Source organism: Betta splendens, chromosome 11, assembly GCF_900634795.4.
Source record: "Betta splendens chromosome 11, fBetSpl5.4, whole genome shotgun sequence".
In the NCBI taxonomy this organism is placed as follows: Eukaryota; Metazoa; Chordata; class Actinopteri; order Anabantiformes; family Osphronemidae; genus Betta; species Betta splendens.
In genome coordinates this window covers 925,887-949,390 of record NC_040891.2, presented here as the reverse complement: position 1 = coordinate 949,390, position 23,504 = coordinate 925,887, and the positions used below count along the sequence as shown (strand labels likewise).

General features: G+C 43.2%; 1 protein-coding gene and 1 long non-coding RNA gene across 5 annotated transcripts in view; both read right to left on the bottom strand.

The window, feature by feature from the left end:
• gabbr1b (gamma-aminobutyric acid (GABA) B receptor, 1b) overlaps window positions 1-23,504 on the bottom strand; it is a 142,978-nt gene that overhangs the window by 65,484 nt on the left and 53,990 nt on the right. For all 3 annotated transcript variants that reach the window (XM_029167437.3, XM_029167438.3, XM_055512974.1), the window contains exons 5-8: window positions 20,098-20,163; window positions 19,788-19,979; window positions 6,355-6,600; window positions 6,156-6,219 (exon numbers count right to left, since the gene is read on the bottom strand). In XM_029167437.3, the coding sequence (XP_029023270.1) occupies window positions 6,156-6,219; window positions 6,355-6,600; window positions 19,788-19,979; window positions 20,098-20,163 (568 nt within the window). The remainder of the gene's footprint in view (window positions 1-6,155; window positions 6,220-6,354; window positions 6,601-19,787; window positions 19,980-20,097; window positions 20,164-23,504) is intronic.
• Window positions 12,745-15,022, bottom strand: LOC129604860 (uncharacterized). Of its 2 annotated transcripts, XR_008696166.1 has the most exons (3): window positions 13,795-15,019; window positions 13,281-13,382; window positions 12,745-13,047 (listed from the first exon to the last, which is right to left on the bottom strand). It is a non-coding gene; the product is annotated as an uncharacterized LOC129604860 (long non-coding RNA). The 2 variants fall into 2 exon arrangements; XR_008696165.1 differs by having other exon boundaries at window positions 13,281-15,022.

The following is a 23,504-nucleotide window of genomic DNA, read 5'->3' as shown; positions in this document are numbered from 1 at the left end:
CTGGTGGCCCGGGTTTAAGCGAGACGTACAGGAGTATGTGGCGGCGTGTCCCCTGTGTGCCATCTACAAGCCGTCTCATCAGCCTCCAGCGGGTCCGTTTCACACACTTGCAGTTCCCCTACGGCCCTAGTCACACATAGCCCTGGACTTCCTTCACAGTGGTGAAGATGCATATTCATATACCTGACTCATTCAACAATTACAGATACACCGGACAGGCAATGTCCTTTAAAAACAGATAAATGAGTGGGATGGAAACCCTGAACTTTGTACAAACTATTTGAAAATAGCTTAATCTCATCCAGCTGCAAGACCAAAACCGCATTTTAAGCATTACTAATATCACCAAGTTGTATCACCCTATTCCTAAAACAAGGACACACAATGTCTGACTTACGAGATGAACATAAGCACAAATGTATTTATTGTGTTTTATAATAATTTGTTTTATTTTTTGACTACACAGGTAGAAGACAAAGCCTTCACCCCAAGGGCTATTGAGGAAACCACTGTTGGACTCCTGGCATTGTTCTTCTTGTCCAGACAGTATTACAATTTTTGGAGGGCATTTGAATATTGGAAAATGAGAAAGAGCTATTATTACTCAGATTTTAGGTTGTGACCTTGTTTTGGGACACTAAACCCTTCTTTGTCCATGGAATACTTGGTTCCTAAATGTTGTGTTTCAGGATCTAATGTTAAATGCAATTGTTTATTGCAATCTTCTTATTAAGTGCCTAAATATAGTGATTTTGCTACTAACCTTGTTTGGTGTGGTGTTGTTGTTTATTTCCATCCATGATCTATACCGCTTAATACCATGTGCAGGGTTGCGTGTCACGATCCGGTTCTAGTTCCGTTTTTACTTTGAAGGACTTCCTATTCATGTCTCATCACATCTGTTTTCTGTTCGGTAAATAAACGTTGTTTATTTACCGAACACCTTGACTGTACTGTGCATGTGGGTCCGACATCTGCAGAAGCCTGACATTGCGGGGGCTGCTGGATCAATCAGTAATCAACGTAATGCATGATTTTGGGCTGTGGGAGGATGAACCTGGAGTGAACCCATGCGAAGAACATGCAAACTCCACACAGAAAGGCACCCAGGCCGCCTCTGGGTATCGAACCCAGGACCTTCTCGCTGTGAGGCAACAGTGCTGAAGAAGGCAGTGAATCAGTGGTGGTTATCTCCATGGTATAACTCAGATCCGCGGCCTAAAGCACAGGACCAGACAACTAGAAAGACAGTGGTCTTCCAACAAAATAAATGTAAACTGCATTGCATGGAAGGACAGTCTAATAAAATATAAAAAAGCACTTTGTGCTGCTAGAAAAACATTTCTAGCATTATTCCTGCACTGTAGCGAGGCTAGACTAAGAGTCATAGCTGTGTTGAGCCTACTATTCCCTTAAATCTCTGCAGAAGTGCATTTATGAATTACTTTACTAATAAAATTATCACTAAATTTACCAAGCCCTCTGTATTTCCCCCAGAACTCATGTAGAGTTTACTAATAATTAACCCTTCCAACTCGTCCACTTGTCTTTTAGACCCAATCCCAACCAGATTACTCAAAGAAGTTCTACCTTTAATCAGATCGTCCATATTAAATCAAATCAACCAATCATTACATATAGACTCTGTGGTCAAACCTTTATTGAAATACCTACTCAAATTTACTCTTTATTCTTAAGACTCTTGAAAAAATCATGGCTAAACAATTATCTGATCCCCTAAGTGGGAATAATCTGTACAAAGATTTTCAGACAGGAAATAGAAAATATCATTGCACAGAAACAGCTCTGGTTAGAGTCACTAATGATCTTCTGTTAGTTTCAGACAATGATCTAGTTTCTGTCCTTGTCCTGTTAGATCTTAGTGCTGCATTTGATACAATTGATCATAACATTCTATTACAGAGAATATGACATAGCATCGGAATTAAAGGAACAGCACTGGGATGGTTTAAATCCCATTTTATAAATTGTCATTGTTATGCAGATGATACTCAGCTATAAATGTCTTTGGAACATAATGAAACAGATAAACTAGTCAAAATTCAAAATTGTTTAAAAGACATCAAATCCTGGATGTCCCAAAACTTCCTTCAACTAAGTTCAGATAAAACAGAAATTCTCATTGTTGGGCCTAAAAATCACAGAGAGAAACTATTGAATCAGATAGCCACCCTGGACGGCATAACATTAGCTTCAGATTCTACTGTGGAACAAGCTCCCTGTTCAGGTTCGAGAGGCTGAAACACTCTCCACCTTTAAGATCAGGCTTAAAACCTTCCTTTTTGATAAAGCTTATAGTTGGAGATGGTTCAGGTCACTGGCAATGATTGTTAGTCACAGGAAACATCTCTTAGTTAAGCTGCAATAGACATACAGTAGACTGCTGGGGGACTTAATTTATACACTGAGCTCCTCTGTTTCCTTCTACCTTTTCTGTCCAATAACCTCCCATCATTGTTCCATGTTCAACTAACCTTGTCTCTTTCTCTCCAGTAGTTGTGCTTCTCCTCCACTCTCTCTCCCTCTCTCTCTCTCTCTCCCCCGCTCTGTCCTCACCTACAGGTATCATTGGACTCAAAGTTTGGTGTCTGTGATGGGCAGCTGCGGATCCAACCATCCGGCCTGTGTCCAGTCCCTGGTCCAACCATTCTGCCTGTGCTCTGTTGTTGCTTGTTGTTGTTGCTGTGCTCTTCTCTCTCTGTCACCCCAAACATTTGAGGGAAATGGCCGCCCACATTTAGCTTGGTTCTGCTCGAGATTTCTTCCTCATTAGAGAGGGAGTTTTTCCTCTCCAGTGTTGCTGTCATTGTAATCAATTGTAATTAAAGTCAAATTGTAATTAAAGCAACAGTGGCTCGACTACCCTGGCCTGAAAAAATTATGGTATATACACGGTTGTCTCCAGTTCATGTCTTGAGTCTGGCTTCACGTCAGACTCCAGTTCATGCCTCGACTCCTGCATCTTTGTCTCCAGGTCATGTTTTTGGATCCACCTGCTGGTGAGCAGCCTCGGCCCTCCTCAACTGCTCTATACTGTGGAGTGGTTTTAATGGACGTCGCTCCCTGCCGTCCTCTGCCCTCTTCACCGTATTCCATGCTCGTCCCCGGCAAGGGACACTGGATTTGTAAGGAGCTGAAAGCCCAGTGCAGCCCTGTTCCTCATGACCCATCCCTTACCTCGACCCTCAGGGTTGACTTCGTGATGGAGGGATCATCTTATACACTGGCGCACTGGCAGACATATAACTTTGAGGACTCTGCGTTTATCGTCCCAGCCCTATATTTTCTGGAAGTAGCTCTAGAGTGTCATTTGTATGGGGTCATTTGACCCTTTTTTACCTTTAACACCTAGGCCAGTGGGCAAAAGACCCGTAACTCTAGCCAACCTCATGTGAAGGACTGCTTTTGTCATGTAAACAGGACCATCACTCACGCAGGTACTAGGGTCATGCAGGTACTATGGTCGGCTTTCTTCCCAAGCCACTGCTGTAACAAGGAAGCCAACAAGCGACCATGGAGAGACTTTATGTCTAAAAAACAGTCTATGTTCACCCCTCCCCGGCTGGCCGCATCAAAGTTTTTTTTCGACAGATACCGCTTTCCTCCGAAACAGAGCACCTTTGAGTTCTGACTTTATGTAATGACGAACTTTAAGTTCTGACTTGATGTAGTAAAAGGAAGAAGCTCAAGACCCCTGTGTTGCAGCTAATGTTCCTCCTGCCACCGTACTGTACCTCCAGTCTCACCAACTGCCGTCTCCAAGCCTCATCAGCCAACCACCGTCTCCAAGCCACTGGTTGCTCCCGTCACCAAATGACAGCAGGTCTCTGTTCCAAGTACCATGCCTCTCCAGTCTGCCATTCCGGTGTCCAAGCCCCATTCGTCTCTGGCTGCTTTACGTAGCCAGTGTACCGATGGAGTTCCTGTTTTTGACCATGCCTAGGCTAGGTCCTCTGGATACCATTACCTGCTGTTTTGCTGTTTATGAACTTCGCCTGTTCTGACTAATGCCTGCGTGATCCATGTATGGATCTAATGCCTGAGCCACCCGTGTTCCCATCTGTGCCTCTCTATGAAATTACATCAAACTTCACTCTGTTTCTGCACTGTGCACTTAGGTCCTACATCAAGCAAGATCCTGACAATAACAACTGCTATGGATGAGAAAAATACACAATGTATATTTATTGTCCTAAAACACATTTTATAATTATTATTAATGGATAAATTAGAAAAATATGGGATTAGAGGAAAGGCGCCAATTTGTGAAGTTGGGTGAATATCAATAGATTGAGTTAGACATTGTATGTGTGAGTGCCAAAGGGATCAGTTTTGGGACCTAAATTATTTATATTATACATTAACAGCATATACAATGTTTCTGAATTGTAAATGTAAAATTGGTTTTATTTTCTGATGACACTTACAGCAACTCTCTGGGCTGGTTCACAGAAACTTGAGAAGATAAGATGATAAAGAAATGGTGTGATAGTAATATACAATCTCTGAATTGTGATAAAACAAAATTTGTGATGTTTGGGAATCGCCAAAATATATCTATATTTACCATACTTTGAGTATGGCATTGAAAACTGGTGAAACACACACATAAAAGCACACTTCAATCCATCCATCCATCCATCCATCTTCTATGCCGCTTAATCCCGTACGTGGGGTCGCGGGGAGGGGTCTGGAGCCTATCCCAGCTGGCTATGGGCGAGAGGCAGGGTACACCCGGGACAGGGTGCCAGTCCATCAAAAGGCCACACATATATGAACAACCATTCACACCCACACTCACACCTATGGGCAATTTAGGGTGACCAATCAACTGCATGTTTTTGGACGGCGTGAGGAAGCCAGAGAACCCAGGACCTTCCAGCTGTGAGGCAACAGTGCTACCACCCCACCACCATGCCGCACACACTTCAACCATTAAATACAGTATGTTACAAAAAAGAGCAATAAGAATTGTGCATAAGATGGGATATAAGGACCACACCAACAAAGCTTTCATCCAGTCTAAATTGTTAAAAGTCTTTGATCTAGTGGGAAGACTGCTGTGTTCATGAACAAATTATTACCTCGTGGAATTTAAAAAACTATTTTAAGAGGTGGGGAATATAATTTAAGTGGTCAGATAAATTTGAAAATCCATGCTTTACGCAAAACCAAAAAAAATTTTGTTTGTATTTTGTATTTTTATAAAAAATATGGAATAAATTAGGTGAGGACCTTGAAAATAGTAATAGAATTTATGTTATAAATGATAATATAAAGGCATGTGTCAATAAAGATATAGGCGGGAGCAGACTCATTGATTAATTAGATAGAACACTGTGGGAGTGTATGAATATTAACATTCTGTAATAATTCTTTATTATAATACTTAATGTGATGTATGAAAATAAAACTCTATGTATATATATTGATTACAAAATATGACTAGTTTAGTATGACTAATATTACTAACTAATGATTGGAAGGTGATGTCATGGGGTAGGACTAGATAGGTCTTACTTAAGATAGGTCTTAATAACTTTTTCCTATCCCGACAAACACAGTCTGCTAATGTGCCACAATCATATTATTGCATGTAGGCATCTGGAGCCTCACTTTTCAACCCAAATAGAAACAGAACTACTTACTATAATTCAACAATGCAAAATATATATTTGCAACAGAATGAATAATTACTTGACAAATATGGGGATTTATCAATATTATTATTATCATTATCATTATCATTATTATTATTATTATCCCTAAGCTACTGTACTGTACTTGGCCACATGCAACCACGCTCACCCCTGATAGGCGTTGTTTTAAATAGGGTTTATCTTGTGTCCTGTGACAGGAAAATGTAGTCTTTACTACTGCCATTTTTACCCTATTGCTGCTTTTGCTTGATTATTGTTTTAATGGTTATCTAAGTGTTACAACAACAATGACAAACACTGTCAGTTTGTGTTTGAAAATCCTATATAGCCAATGCTGCAAACTGCAATATTACACAGTATTATTATGCAATACTTTATGGGTAAAATGTATATAACATTTGATTGCAAAGACATTACATTGCATAACTTAAGATCCTTTCCATTTTAAAAGCAAGCATGTGTGTTGTGCTATACCTTGAAGTTGTTCAATAAGAGTCCAGGCCATTCGAGAACCTTGAGCATCAAATACAACGTGACCCTAAAATGGAAAAACAGACATTAAATATTTTATCGTTTTTGCAGACACTCCTTGTTTCGCTTGTTCAATTGTTATATTATTATACAAATTCTTTATCACTTTCCACAACTTGTCCTCACACCTATTTGTACTTACTGAGACCCCTTCAAAGGAACTGGTGTTCATAGCGCGGTAAATCTCAGATGTAATATCGCGATTATTGTAGTTAAAGTCCTCTAGCCCGAGACCTTTGGCTTTTAGGGGTCCCACAGTCTTGTTAAGGGCTAGGGCTAGGGCCCAGACAGCATCATAGGCCAGTGGGGCCTCCTGGAAACCTCCTGTCTCCTCTGGATTTTTCCCACCAAGCTTAGACATCAGCTGAGCTAGAAACTCTTGAGAGGTCTGAGGACAGATAACATATGATTATTAATTATATGTAAATGACACGAGGACATTTGCAGTGTGTCAGCTTGTGTTCAATAGCCACTCTGTCATCAATATGAATGTACAAATGGGTAAATACATTTGGATATATTTATAGTTTTAAATATAAATGTAAAGTAATAATGCCATGCATTTTTAATACTGAATTTATTTATTTTAGTTTTTTGGAGAATCAGTGCAGATAATTATTTTTTACTGAGTTGTAAAACCACTGAAATTTCAACAAACAACATCCCTGTCCTTAAGTCACCAATGAATAATACATTATAAATATAATAATGGACATCAGGAGGACAAGCTGACAAGAGGAAGTGAAAATGGAAACAATGTTTATTACTCATCCAAAAATCAGAAAACACAGGTTTGATGTTCAGGACCAAATTTAATAGGTACACAGGTTAAGACAACCAACAAGAACTAACTGCTACTGTAACTGACAAAAACTTTAACCTAATTAAACTGTATACTGTAACTGTGTATTAACTAATGAGAAGGCCTGGAACTACTGTACAGCGTAGTACTGCTCAGTAGAGCGCAAAGACACACAGAAAAGAAGTAATGGGAGCGGATGGGTATGGCGAAATACTGCCAGACTGTGGCAGTAGAGCTGGGACCCTTCCAAGTGCATTTAGGTAAAATCGCCTCTAATGAAGGATCCAGTGTGCAGAACAGTGCAGTGGCTTACTTCCTATCTCATCCTCTTTTGCCTGCTATGGTCTAAGGAAAATTAGGCTCAGATGAGTAGACTGAACAAGTAAGAAAAAAATGTTTTTTGTAGCATGAGGTCCTAGTCCTGATGAGGCTGGAATTGTTCCTGTCTGGGGGGGGGTTGTATAGGTTCTTCATAGATGGCAGGTGGCAGCCAATCACCTTTTCAGCTTGGCACTGTCTCTGGCCATGGCTGCAGGAAACCAGACTGTGATGGAGAAGACAAGGATAAATTCTATGATGGCAGTGTAGAGGTTCACCAGCATCTTCACAAGTAGGAGAAACTTCCTCTGTTGAACTGTCTTGGTGAGGGAGCTGATGTTCTGCCCACACATAAGGTCCCAGGTGATGATGGTGCCCAGGAACTGGAAGGACTCAACAAACATAACCGGACTGTTGCAGAGGATGACGGGGGAGGGGGTTGGTTCCTTCCTGAAGGCCACTTTCATCTCCACTGTCCTGAGAGCATTCAGCTCCAGATGGTCTATTCACACCTGTAGGCCAGAGGCCCCATGTATAAAGGGAACTTAGCTACAAAAACATTGATGTAAGTCCTTATCTACACAAACGCTCAGCTGTATCAATAACTACAGTATGTGGTACTACAGTAGCTCCCTGGCCGGCGTAAATACTGTTCTACAGCTATTGGTCCATTGGCAACACTGAAAGGTGAAACTGGGAAACTGTTAATCATGAAATCATGAAATGAATCATGAAAATTCATTACTCACACCAGAAAAAAAAGTTAAGTTAAGTACACAGAATGGAGCAAACATACATTTGTGTATTGGTCACTCTCTGTATGGACACATGAGTCACAGACATGACTGTGTAAGAGTTTGATGTCTCCACCAAATTATAAGCAGAGGTAACGAGAGAACGACTTTTTTTGTTTTCCGTTTGTCTCTAAACAAAAAAACCTCTTAACTCCAATTCCATAAAAATTCCAAAATATTTTGCCCGGTTTATTGGTTTGTAAGGCGGTGCTTTGATTAAAATTTGTTTGCCGCTCATCGCGAGAGAAACGAAAACGCATTAAAATGTTGAAAGGTACACGGGCTGATGAAGAGTGATCCCAGCCACTCAGTTACAATGACACGCACAGTCAAAACAAGTCAAACTGCAGTTCTGCAGACAAAGAGTAAACACGTAGGAACAAACATGTTGTCGTAATGCGTCGCTGTAGATCTGCTGATTTCTGGCGTCCTGTCAAAGTTACGATCGACAACTGCTGTAAAACAAATTCCTATGATTATTTGTTCGTATGATTTACGTAAAATCTACGAATTTTGGAAAACATTCATTAACAAGTTGTGGAAGTTAAAAACCTAAATAAGCGGCTGTAGTCGCAGATGGACTGCGCTCTACGTCTTTACTTGGCCATGCGCATTCAAATTATATTAATTAAACCGCAACCCATAATCATTAAATTATGTGAAGACAGTATTGTATCAGATGTTAGAGCGGTGGGTGTGTATGAGACGCCTTCTATTTAAAGACACGAAAAAGCGCAGGAGAATGAAAACAAGAACGTTTCCTGCTGTGGCGCTGCCTGTTTTAAACCACACAGAACAATTATAACTTTGCAGTGAACAGAAAATAGCTAAGCCATCAACAAGTTGTTGCGCTTCATACTCCCCACATTTGAGCACACAACAGAAACTTAATAGTAAAATAGGTCTGGTGTAATATATGTGTGTTACAGGTAGAAATGAACAGTCAGACCTCAGTTACGCTGTAGTGCTTTGGAGGCTTCTAATCAACGCTGCGCCACCTGGTGGTTAAAACGAGACTAGTGTCCTGATTTATTCAGTCGGCTGCAGGATTAAAAATCTTTGGTCAGCGACGCACCCACTGCACCGTGGCGACGCGTCGGTACTGCAGTAAAAACGCTAGTCAATTTGAACCGCTACCACTGTATCTTCTATAACAACAGCTCTAGCCCTGTTAGAGGATCTGTAAGAGAAGCTGATAGAGAATCATTTAGAGCAGTGGTTCTCAACTGCTCTGGCTCTGGGACCCACTATCACCCCTTGATGACAAGCTGCGACCCAAATCGAGGAAACTTCTCAAATGCATTGAATAAGAATGATATAATAATCAGAAGATTTCAACATTGGAACATTTTTCTACAGTTAACAATTTTTAACTGCATTATGGAAAAATTCAGTTTCTTAAAAAAAACTTCAAGGAACACTTTACAGATTTTCAATAAGGGCTGATCAAAATGACCTCGGGTAATATTTAAGAATCAAGAGACACTTGATAATTTCTATGCTGAGAAGAAGCATAATTTCTATCCTGGGAAATTATCATTTATTTCACGGAAAGTTTGAGACAAAAACTACAACTAATGCTCCCTTGTTTCCCCTGTATCCTCCCCAGCAATGGTCAAATTGAGAGGGTGCAGAGCCAGCGCCACTACTCAGTCCGCCATTGTTTTTCATGCATACACCTATGAAACTTCAAATCCTTCGACTTTTATTCCATAATGCCCTTTCCCCCAGTGCAGTATCTATTTCATAATGCCTTTTACAGCAGAATGACTTTGTCTGTCAATCAGTGCTACACACTCATTGGCTAATCTCTTCATATTGATTTGTTTTCCTAAACACCTGTGAGGGGCTGTGTGGTTAGAGATGGCGGACATGCTTACTTTAGCAGATTAAGGAGAGCGATATCATTTACCTCATAATTATATCATAATTTGACTTAGACACAGGTCTAAATTGTTTTATTTTTAGGTAATGCCAGATAGGTATGTTAAAGCACACATTTTCTAGTTTATCTGCCATAACAGCAGCTGCTTTAAGTGGTATATTAAACCGTTACTATGCTGTTATACTGTAAGTAAAGATTACATAGAGGACTCTCCATGCTGTGTTTGTTTGTATTTTGTGAACTCAATCTAAGGCATTACGCTAATAAAGAGTGATACTTAAATTATAAATATTACTGTATGGCAGAGAAAATTCAACTCCACAGGATTTCAGATTAAGATCAGACCAGTTACTACAACTCAGCTCTACAGTTTGTTTCGTTGTCTCACATGGACATGTACGATATATTAAAATGGAACTGAGTTTATTTCAAAGCCTAGAGTTTGCTGTGCAGTAATTCAACTTGAACTGAATGTTAATAGAAAATCATAAAGTTGAGGGCTATTCATAAAAGGTTTTCATTGGATGCAAGCTTCGATATGCTATCAACATATTTGAACATTAAATGTGAAAAAGATGTGGGATGAGCGATCTTATCTGGACTTTGCGGACCTGGACAGCTGTTTGGCTACCGAACAAGGTAGTTGGCACAAAGACAAGTCTCAGCTCAGTATATAAGCTGTGCCATACAGTACAGTACTTAGTTTGGCCTCATTAAATAGTAAGTCTGTCTACCAAACGATCCCTGAGTTAGACATCCTTGCGGATTCAGTTCACCAAGCTTTAAAACACAGTTTTAACACAAAGTCTGTTTCAGGTTTCTATCCAAGCACCAACCACATTATTTGGTCTCCAGGCAGCTGTAAATGGCAGCAACATTTCTAGAGACCTGTCTTCGATAAAATTCTTAGCCGTTAATATTTCTATTAGTGCAGCATAAGGTAAAAACAGGAAAATGAAAGGTAGACTGACTTTGCTTGTGACCAATCAGAAACAAGACCTGGTCCTACCCTTTCCGTAATGTTTAAATGTTATTGTGTTTTCTGTTATTGTTGTCGTGCCTTCTGTTAATGTTGTCGTGTTTCCTGTTAATGTTGTTGTGTTTCATGTTAATGTTGTTGTGTTTCCTCTTAATGTTGTTGTGTTTCCGCTTAATGTTGTCGTGTTTCCTCTTAATGTTGTCGTGTTTTTTGTTAATGTTGTTGTGTTTCCTGTTAACACTAGCATGCCTGGATTTTTTTTTTTTTTTTTTGTTGTGTTTTGTCTTTTTGTTTGTTTGTGACTTGCACTTCAGGGCCACCGTACTTTTAGCTACAGAAATTTTAATATGAAAATATTGAGCTTTTTAAGACTGGTTAGCTTCTAAATAACCTTTTTCATATTTTTCAAATTATTAGGGTTTTTTCAGAATTTTTTCAGATGTATGGAAAGACCTTTTTTAAAGCTCCCTGATCATACAGCTTTTCACTCTAAAGAATATTGGACTTTAATGTCTCAGTAAGGTCTCTGTAAATTTTCATTCCATAAAACTCTTTAGATCGTCCACACTGCCCCTGTCAATATGTTGTTTTCACTCCCCATCAGCAAACGCTGTGTTTTCTGGGCGTGTCGCAAGCGAAGCTGCTCGCCACACCTCTGTGCGGAAGCGCATACCTTTTTTGTTGTTGTTGTTTTTTGGCTCCATGGATACGAGCCACCGCACGGTTAGGATACTATAGGTGGCAGTAGTGCGACATTGAGAATGCAATCCACCGCAATCCTCCACAGAAGAAGAAGACCCACTACAGAACTGCACGACGTTAGCCAGCCAGCTAGTTCGTAGCGTAGTAGAACCATACGTCTACGATCCGAATCTGACCCTGAAGCTGAAGAGGAGGCTGTTGAAGTCGCCACATTTCGGCTGATGCAAGATGTGTCTCATCGGTAATGTCGCATTTACTTCAATTTAATTGATTTATGTAATTTGCAAAGCGACTAGCGGTTGCTAATGCGTATGCTAAATGGCCTATGCAGCTTGAATATTCACAACACGACTTACCTGGAAAACTCTCGTTAATAGATAACACTACTTTAGCTCACGTTATACAAATAAATAAGTTTGAGAGCATAGCTGAAATAATATAAATACATTTTACATTTACACATTTCACTGTTTTGTCTTACTTGTGCTGCTGCTCTGACATAATTTTATTTAAAAATGTGCATTAATATTTAGAGCAATCACTGCATGACCTTCCTGGGAACAAAAAGCATTGGTTCAAATTATATATTGACCTGATGTATTTTTACTGCTTTTAATTATGTTTTTTGTCATTCTTGATAAATCTGACAGTAATATGTCTCTGTATCTGAAGTTGTTACAGGTATCTAGTCTACAGAGGCTAGTGAGCTGGTGCTGAGGATTCCTGGGGTGGAGTTGCCATCTCTTCATGCTTGGATTGTAGATGAAGGCAGAGTTTCCTGATGGATAAAACACTAAAACACTTATTGTATGATGGATGTAAACCACCTGTGGAATAACTCCTTTACCATTTGAGTAAAAATGTGTTTTTTGTGAGTGCAATACTCAAAGAATTTTTTTTTTTTATTTATATATAATTTATATGCTTTTTATTTATGGCCGCTTCAACTTTATAGCTTACCATATTAGAAAGAGAAAAAACATGTCATTTCAATACCATGATTTCCTGAATAAAAGTGTTTTCCCTTCAGAAACAGAGTTCAGTGAAATAAATAATAGTTAAAGCCAACTTTATTGTAAACCAAAAAAATGCACCACTACTCCAAAGCTAGAATAAACTGTTACCTTCACACTCCAATGTGCAATGTATAGGTTACTGAGTTAATTAAGAAGTCTGGGGGTTTGAGGTCAGAAGCTTTTGCAGGGCCCTGCAGACGAAATGCATGAAAGTAGGGTAAACAGGGAGATGTGGTGATCCTTGTTCTCATCACTATTTGGAAGACTGAGCGGAAGCAGTCCTCTACCAGATGGAAGCTGTGGCTGTCCTCACCAACACCTCATCAAAACAAAAAGGTACTGCAATCAGAATTGTAGATTAGTGAAATGTTCATTATTATGTAGGTCAAAACCTTCTCTAATGTAAGAACACACAATACCAGAAAAAAAATTAAACCAAACAAGAGGACAGGCCTGTCTGTGCTAAAACAACATAAACAGTTGTTACAATTCAAATATAAAATCTAAACAGTATATACCAATTAAAATCTTCTATTGCCTATCTTACTGTTGGTACATACAAACTTAAATACCTTCACTCCTGAGCTGGGCAGCAGATGCCTGTGTACCAACAGTCTGCAGTGATTTCTCTGTTTGACAGCCTCCTTGCATGTAGGTAACTGGGATTTGCCCTCCTACAGTATAGAAAAGACTGTTACATTTACTGTAAATTGTATTGGTCCTACAAATATAATGGCTATGGTACAAGCTATAGGTTACTGACCAGATAAGCAGCAGTTATTGTAGAGATGTGACTAATTAGCAACTAAGCTTGCAACACAACACAGTAATCATTCCAACTAATCATGTTAGAATTTGATAGAACAATGACATAACCCCAAATCACAAGTTGATTTAGGCTGTGACACAGGACGGGGTAATAACAAACATAACCGCGTTCATCTGCAGGTTCTTTTTGTAGCGATCGACCAGCTGTAGCTCTAAAGTGCAAAGGCCTAAAGGCATGCTAACGGCTAACGCAACACAAACAGGAGCGGCAGCACGTCAACAGGACAAAAATATCACAAGTATCAAGCACAAACTTACTACAGCGAGCTAGATCCACCGCTTCCTGCTTGTCGCCGCTGGAAGGGCGATAACGATCAGCTGTTCCCCGCAGGTGTATGCGATTACAGAAAAAGGACAGAGGCTAGACCCACCGCTCCCTGCCTGTAGCCGCTCGATGCCGATAGCATTAGCTTGTCTCACATGTGGGTTACTACATTTTAAACAGACCAACAAACATAGTAAGTATCAAGCACGTACTTACTACAGCGAGCTAGACCCACCACTCCCTGGCTGTGGTCGCTCGATGCCGATACGATAAACATTAGCTTTTCTCCACACAGGTGTGGCTGCAGGAGCCAACATGAGCACATTTGAAGGGGACAAAGGCTCGGTCGACTGGCTGTAGCCGTTAGCATAGCTAGCTAGTAACTTGCCCCACACATAGGTTACTACATTTAAACGGACAAACTAACATTTTAAAACATTATAAATATCAAGCATGTACTTACTTCAGTGAGTGGATGACGGACTTTAGAAATAGATCCTTTTTTTCCAACAGGAGCCGTGAAACAAATCCAGCATTGTACGCACCCTCGTTTGAAATGCACATAAGTATAAATGCTGAGGCAGTGTTTCTGGCACCGGTCCGTTAAAAATAAAAGTGACCCACAAATCCTCACTTGTTGATCCCTTGTTAAAGTGTATAGACTTTGGTGTTGGTTAGAACACCCAAGAACCGAACTATTTCTATGGGAGGACTTGGGCGCTGCCGTGCTGGTCTGTTCACGGTGAGTGAGAGGGGGGAAATGGCGGAAGTCCAGTTTTGGTTCGGGATCATTGTGGGGGTGGTGGTTCAGGATTTGCAGGGAGAACTTCCGACCAAGGTGACGACAACTGGGACACGGCCTCAGAGTAGGTCGTGGTCTGTTTTCATTGGGTGAGAAAATTTACGTTTTCAAAATGTGAAAAAAGCAGGAAATGCATTTCTACCGTGCTCAGTGTGTGTATATGTGACCCATAGAGTCATAGGAACGTTCCAAAATGTCTAAAAAGTGGATTTTGAGTGGATTTTGCTTGAAGAGGGTCCTTGTACCTTTTATTTAATTTTTTTAGTTTGAAATCTGAAAGTTCAAATTGTTTTTTTGTTTTTACGCTTTACTGAATCACAATGTCACTACTCTGGACTCATTGCCATTTCTAGTGCCATTTTCTGTTTTATTGTCATGTCTTTTCCAGTCTGGTTCTGTTCTGTTTAGTTGTTCCTGCTTGATTTTCTCCTCCCTGAACCGCCGCCTTACCGTGGTGGAGGAGTTTGTGTGCCCGAATGACCCCGGGAGCTACGTTGTCGGGGGCTAAATGCCCCTGGTAGGGTCTCCCAAGGCAAACAGGTCCTGGGCGACGGGCCAGACTAAGAGCGGTTCACAACCCCCCTATGAAAGATAAACCACCAAGGCCAGAGACGTCGCCCGGTATGGCGCAACCGGGGCCCCACCCTGGAGCCAGGCCCGGGGTTGGGGCTCGTATGCGAGCGCCTGGTGGCCGGGCCTATTCCCACGGGGCCCGGCCGGGCACAGCCCGAAAGAGCGACGTGGGGCCGTCCTCAAGTGGACCCACCATCCGCGGGAGGAACCGTAGGGGGCCGGTGCAGAGTGGATTGGGCGGCAGTCGAAGGCGGGAGCCTGGGCGCCCCAATCCCTGGATAACCAATCTGGTTATTGGGACATGGAATGTCACGTCACTGGGGGGAAAGGAGCCTGAGCTTGTGCAGGAGGTCGAGCGGTACCGGCTAGAAATAGTCGGGCTCACCTCCACACACAGCCTGGGCTCTGGAACCCAACTCCTTGAGAGGGGCTGGACCCTTTTCTACTCTGGAGTTGCCTGCGGTGAGAGGCGGCGGGCTGGTGTGGGCTTGCTCATAGCTCCCCAGCTTAGTCGCCATGTGTTGGAGTTTTCCCCGGTGGACGAGAGGGTCGCTTCCCTGCGCCTTCGGGTGGGGGATAGGTCACTCACCGTCATTTGTGCTTACGGGCCGAATGGCAGTGTGGAGTACCCGGCCTTCTTGGGGTCCCTGGAGGGAGTGTTGGAAAGCGCTCCAACTGGGGACCCCATCGTTCTTCTGGGAGATTTCAATGCCCACGTAGGTAACGACAGTGATACCTGGAGAGGCGTGATTGGGAGGAACGGCCTCCCTGATCTGAACCCGAATGGTGTTATGTTATTGGACTTCTGTGCTAGGCACAGTTTGGCCATAACTAACACCATGTTCGAACATAAGGGTGTCCATCGGTGCACGTGGCACCAGGACACCCTAGGCCGGAGGTCGATGATAGACTTTGTAGTCGTTTCACCTGACCTTCGGCCATATGTTTTGGACACTCGGGTGAAGAGAGGGGCTGAGCTGTCAACTGATCACCACCTGGTGGTGAGTAGGATCCGCTGGCAGAGAAGGAGGCTGGAACGACTTGGCAGGCCCAAACGTATTGTGAGGGTCTGTTGGGAACGCCTGGCTGAACCCTCTGTCAGACGGACCTTTAACTCACACCTCCGGGAGAGCTTCGACCAGATTCCGAGGGAGGTGGGAGACATAGAGTCCGAGTGGACCATGTTCTCCGTCTCCATTGTCAACGCGGCCGTTCGGAGCTGTGGACGCAGGGTCTCCGGTGCCTGTCGTGGTGGTAATCCCCGAACCCGGTGGTGGACGCCGGAGGTAAGGGACGCCATCAAGCTGAAGAAGGAGTCCTACCAGGTATGGTTGACCTGTAGGGCTCCTGAGGCAGCTGATGGGTACCGGCAGGCCAAGCGTGCTGCAGCCCGTGCCGTTGCGGAGGCAAAAACTCGGGCTTGGGAGGAGTTCGGGGAGGCCATGGAGGAGGACTATCGCTCGGCCTCAAAGAGATTCTGGCAAACCGTCCGGCGCCTCAGGAGGGGGAAGCAGTTCTTTACCAACTCTGTTTTCAGTGGAGGTGGGGAGCTGTTGACCTCAACTGGGGATGTTATCGGACGGTGGAAGGAGTACTTTGAGGATCTCCTCAACCCCTCCGACATGCCTTCTGCTGAGGAAGCAGAGGCAGGGGACTCAGAGGCGGACTCGCCCATCACCCAGGCTGAGGTCACCGAGGTAGTTAGTAAGCTCCTCGGTGGCAGAGCAGCGGGGGTGGATGAGATCCGTCCTGAGTACCTCAAGTCTCTGGATGTTGTGGGGCTGTCTTGGGTGACACGCCTCTGCAACATCGCGTGGAGGAGGGGGACAGTTCCTCTGGACTGGACAACCGGGGTGGTTGTCCCTCTTTACAAAAAGGGGGACAGGAGAGTGTGTTCCAACTATAGGGGGATCACACTTCTCAGCCTCCCTGGGAAAGTCTATGCCAGGGTACTGGAGAGGAGAATTCGGCCGATAGTCGAACCTCGGATACAGGAGGAACAATGTGGTTTTCGGCCTGGTCGTGGAACGCTGGACCAGCTTTATACCCTCAGCAGGGTGCTTGAGGGTTTGTGGGAGTTTGCCCAACCAGTCTACATGTGCTTTGTGGATCTGGAGAAGGCATTCGACCGCGTCCCTCGTGACATCCTGTGGGGGGTGCTCCGGGAGTATGGAGTCCGGGGCCCTTTGCTAAGGGCTGTTCGGTCTCTGTACAACCGGAGCAGGAGCTTGGTTCGCATTGCCAGCAATAAGTCAGACCTGTTCCCGGTGCATGTTGGACTTCGGCAGGGCTGCCCTTTGTCACCGGTTCTGTTCATTATTTTTATGGACAGAATTTCTAGGCGCAGCCAGGGGCCGGAGGGGGTCTGGTTTGGGGACCACAGGATTGCATCTCTGCTTTTTGCAGATGATGTTGTCCTGTTGGCTTCATCAGGCCAGGACCTCCAGCGTGCGCTGGTGCGGTTTGCAGCTGAGTGTGAAGCGGCTGGGATGAGAATCAGTTCCTCCAAATCTGAGGCCATGGTTCTCGACCGGAAAAAGGTGGTTTGCTCTCTCCAGGTTGGAGAAGAGTTCCTGCCTCAAGTGGAGGAGTTTAAGTATCTTGGGGTCTTGTTCACGAGTGAGGGAAGGAGGGAGCGTGAGTTTGACAGACGGATCGGTGCGGCGGCTGCAGTAATGCGGTCGGTGTATCGGTCCGTCGTGGTGAAGAGGGAGCTGAGCCGAAAGGCAAAGCTCTCAATTTACCGGTCAATCTACGTTCCTACCCTCACCTATGGTCATGAGCTTTGGGTCATGACCGAAAGGGCAAGGTCACGGATACAAGCGGCTGAAATGAGCTTCCTCCGCAGGGTGGCTGGGCGCTCCCTTAGAGATAAGGTGAGGAGCTCTGTCACCCGGGAGGAGCTCGGAGTAGAGTCGCTGCTCCTCCACATCGAGAGGAGCCAGCTGAGGTGGCTCGGGCATCTAGTTCGGATGCCTCCTGGACGCCTCCCTGGGGAGGTGTTCCGGGCATGTCCCACCGGTAGGAGGCCCCGAGGAAGACCTAGGACTCGCTGGAGAGACTACGTCTCTCGGCTGGCCTGGGAACGTCTTGGGGTCCCACCGGAAGAGCTGGAGGAAGTGTCCGGGGAGAGGGAAGTCTGGAACTCTCTGCTTAGACTGCTGCCCCCGCGACCCGGCCCCGGATAAGCGGATGAAAATGGATGGATGGATGGATGGATGGATGGATGCTTGATTTATCCGGTCACGTGATCCACGTGATTTTATTTAAACTACAGCACTCACCGTGCCGCTTTGCCAGATTGTCGCATGTTGTTACCACTTTCCAGCATCTACTTTTGTTTTCCAGCCGTTCCTGTATGCTGACCGTGTTTTTGCCTAGTCCCTGTTGATATTTCTGCTTGTGCTGGCTTCTTTATGACTGTTGCCTGCCTGACCACGCTTCTGCCTGCTGTTTTTGAAACAGTTCACTCAAGTCCGTCTCTAGAGTTGTGCACTTGAGTCCATCACTCCTGCTTCACTCCTGCTCACTCCAGCTTATCGTGACAGATAAGAGTCGGAAGCTGATCTGAGCGCACTGCCATAGCGTCTTCTTCTACGGTTATTCTTTTAAGTGTGTGACAGAGGAATGGAGAGATATATTTATTTATATTTAAATTTGGTGGGAATAAATGTGTCAGGCAACGTTTATTACACTGCTGAAGGGGAACCGATGCAGATCGCAGGACCTGTTCTGGCCCTCTAGTGTCTGCTGGACGCTTTTTCTAAGATGAGAGAAAAGCTCAAAAATCCAAGCTGACTTCAGCTTTATTCAGATTTTTAACATATTTAGTAATTTCTGATTCATACCAGTTTAAGTATTAAGTTTTTGGTAAATTAGTAGCTTTTCTATTAGCATTTATTGCACAAGCTAGGGGGCGGCACGGTGGTGCGGTGGGTAGCACTGTCGCCTCACACAAACACTGTACCCTGGTGCCTTTCTGTGTGGAGTTTGCACGTTCTCCCCGTGTTTGCGTGGGTTCTCTCCGGGTTCTCCGGCTTCCTCCCACAGTCCAAAGACGTGCATTAGGTTGATTGGCTTCTCTCCATTGCCCGTAGGAGTGTGAGTGTGTGGGTGAATGGTTGTCTGTCTATGTGTTGCCCTGCAATGGACTGGCGACCTGTCCAGGGTGTACCCTGCCTCTCGCCCGTAGCCAGCTGGGATAGGCTCCAGCACCCCCGTGACCCCGCACCAGGGAGTAAGCGGTGAAGAAAATGGATGGATGGATGGATGCACAAGCTAGAGTACATGCTGTGACATAACGCACTGTGTTGATGTTTAATAAAACAATTTCAGCAAATCTCTTTTAACTAAATTATCCAGGCATGAGCACAATTCTTAGTATTTATTTTTTCTTGGTTTTATTCATAGAAGACAGGGCAGAATCTCAAATCAGAGAAATAAATCACATTTATCTGAGTGGTCAGTGTTCAGTTTATCTATTTATCTTTTTAACATGCCATACTTCTCTTTTAAAATGATTTTGGAAAACTAACGCAGACAAACAAACTGAACAAGGAAAAATATTCCAAAACCTCTAACTCCTCACTTAGTACTGGTACATGGTCTTACCAGGTTGGATGCTCCTCGCACAGTTTCTGGGTTGAGCATGACTATTTCTGTAGTCACATGACCCTCTACAGCCTCTGTCATTTGCTCCACAGTGCAGTTAATGGATGGGTCCTTGATCTTAAACCAGTTGTCTGCATACCAGCCAATAAGGAACCACACATACTTTTTTCCATATAACTTCTCCTTGTACACCTGCAGAGGGACAATTAAACATACACTAACACAAGAAAAGCTGCTATGTATATGAAACAAGACGTTAATGTGTGTTGTGACCAACATACAGCAAAGGAATTTGAAAACATTACAGTACCTCACAAAAGACCTTCCTGGCCTCCGTCTCATAGAACAAGCCAACAATGATTCTGGCATCTTGGCGCTATAACGAGAGAAAATAAGGAACATAGACAAGTTATGACAAGCACAAGTTCAAGGCCAACACCCTTTCATCCTTTCAGCCTCTGTACTGAACAGTGGTGAACTTCTTTTGGGAACATTCATGCTGTTACTATGGTCTTTTAACAATAGCCAATTAATTGTGCACACTAAAAGTAGACCAGCGATATCTTCTCAAGCCTGTCTGACAAGGCTGTCACCCTATTCACCAAGTTTTCAGTCTGTCTGCAGATTTTATTCGTCTGCCTCTGGTCTTCCTCCGAACAGTCTTAGATCTTACTGGTCCTGCAACCCTGGCATTCGAACGGGCTGAGATGTGACTGATCAGTCCTTCAATCTGGGTCATCCTCTGATGTAATTCCTCCAAACAGGCTGAGATGTTACTTGTCAATCCATCAATCAGGGCCATCCTCTGCTGTAAATTCCGTCAGTATCCATGGACCCCAAGGTCATTTTTAACTCTGCAGCCTTCCATAGGGCATGGCACCTCCAAAGCGAATCGGGAGTAGCCCTGTTATTAAAGTCCAAAATAGGAATAGATCTTCTGCTTAATATTTTGTGGCAATCAAACCATTTCTGCACATGTCAACAGGTAATTTATTCATCATGACCAAACTGCACCAGTCGTTTTAGGGTCCTTCTCCAGATCCAGGTTTCAGCTCCTTCCACAGATGTTCATAGACTTTAGATCAGGCTTATATATCACAGAATATAACACATATATACTGTATACACAGGTATATTTCATTCAATACACACAGACTGATATATTTCAAATGTTAATTTAATAATTTTTTAAATTGTGAGCATTATAACTGACAACTAATGAAAAAGCCTAAATTCAGTATCTCTGAAAATTTAATAAATATTGTGAAAAGGTTCAGCATGGAAAGCACCTGAAGCCACACTCTAACGGTCTATTAGTTCAGACACAAAACACCTGCTAAGACATTTAAATGGTCTCTCAGTCTAGTTCTGTAGGCTACACAATCATGGGAAAGACGACCATTGACACCTTGCACAAGGAGGGAAAGACACAAAAGCTCATTGCAAAGGAGACTGGCTGTTCACATAGCTCTGTGTCAAAGCACAGGCAGAGGGAAGGAAAACATGTGGTAGAAAAAAGTGTACAAGCAATAGGGATAACCTGGAGAGGATTGTGAAACAAAATCCACTAAAAAATGTCAGGGAGATTCACAAAAAATGAACTGCAGCAGTAGTCAGTGCTTCAAGAACCACTACGCACCTACTGTATGCAAGACATAGGTTTCAGCTATCGCATTCCTTGTGTCAAGCCACTTTTGAACAACAGACAGTGTCAGAAGCGTCTTGCCTGAACTAAGGACAAAAAGGACTGGACTGATGCTGAGTGCTCCAAAGTTATGTTCTCTGATAAAAGTCAATTTTGCATTTCCTTTCTTTTGGAAGAAGAGCGGAGAGGCACAGAACCCAAGTTGCTTGAGGTCCAGGGTAAACTTTCCATAGTCAGTGATGGTTTGGGGTGCCATGTCATCTGCTGGTGTTGGTCCACTGTGTTTTCTGAAGGTCCAAAGTCATGCCAATTTCATTTTCCAACAGGACTTGACACCTGCACAGAGTGCCAACGCTACCAGTAACTGGTTAAAGGACCATGGGACCCCTTCTTAAATGGCCAGCAAACTCGCCTAACCTTAACCCAGTGTTTCTCAAATAGTGGGGCAATGCCGGGTGCGTGTGACCACGGGGTACATGCTTTTTTGACGCAGGTAGTTTTTAGCACTCAATAAGATACAGCACAGACTTGGACATAAGAAGTGCAGATAACAAACCACAGAAAAGTATTTAACTGAGATAAAACAAAAGGCTGAGGGGACAAACGGAGATAATAAGACAAATATAAGTCTCTCGAAAGTTAAGATGAGGAAATATGATGAAGCATATGTAGCAATTGGCTTCACTGTGACTACAGTAAAAGATGAGGACAGAATGGTATGTTTACTGTGTCTAAAAGTGTTGGCAGTGGACGGAATCAAGCCAAATAATTTAATGCATTACTTAAAGACATTACACTCCAATCTCGCTGCTAAGTCGCTGGAGTTTTTTCCGTGAAAATGTGGCAGATATCGCCAACAATTGTACCGCTTTGTGAATGCTACTTTAGTAAACCCGCAAGCACTGAACTGTTGAAACTATATAAGGGAGCGTTAGTTAGTTGAGAGGCACTGCCTTAACCCTATAAAAAATATTCGTGCTGTTGTCAAATGGAAGATGCCGTACAGTATGTCAGACCCAACAATGCATAGGAGCTCAAGGCCACCTCAAAGCATAGGCTCTCATAACACCTGAGCAGTGCCACAGACTGATCGACTCAATGCCACACTGCTTTGCTGCAATAATTCAGACAAAAGGAGCCCCAACTAAGTACTTAGTTTTGTACATGGTCTTACTTTTCATGTTCATACTGTACTTTTCAGTTAGCCAAGATTTCCAATACTGAATTTGAACATACAAACATTTGAAATATATCAGTCTGTGAGTAATGAGAATATAATATACAACTTTCACATTTTGAATGCAATTAGTGAAATAAATCAACTCTTTGATGATATTTTAATTATACAGCTTTGGCTCATTAACCTGTTGAAGACATGTTACCTGCGACTGAGACCAAACTTTCTGACACTAGGCAGCACATGTCTCCCCGGATGCCCAAATAGTCTTGAGATTTAAATAGACCCTGCAACCGAAACTCCAGTTTTGTCTCTCCCTAAAGCTTAGTGGTTGTCAATGTACTGTACAGTAGCCCACTTTCTATGAGCTCTAGGTTCGCTGTGTTTAGAGCAACAATCACACACAATCAGCGAGTTTGACAATTAGAACTATAGTTTGCCTTATACATGAAATAAAATTACATTACAAATAAAAAATAAAATGATGCTTTTCTACCTAGTGATACTCAAAACACACGCAAACACTCAAATTCATACATCAGTGGCAGAGCTGTTATGCAGATTATGCTGACATCAGTAGCAACTTAAGGTTCAGTGTCCTGTCCAAAACACCTTGGGACAGGAATAGGGGAGGTCAGGAATTAAACCACCTATGATTTGTAGACGACAGCTCTACTGTACCTCTTGAGCCACTGCCGTCCCAGCATAAACACTGAGGGATACAGGTGAGACAGCAAAATCAAATTTCAGCCTGTACACTCCTTAGATGATACTGTAATACAACCGCCATCAGGGAGTTAGGGACCTGGTGTGGTCAATCCCTGGATCCAGTGCAGAGGGAGCGACTGAAACACCTTAAGATGAGGACTGCACTAGAGCTGGACTGGTGCAGCAC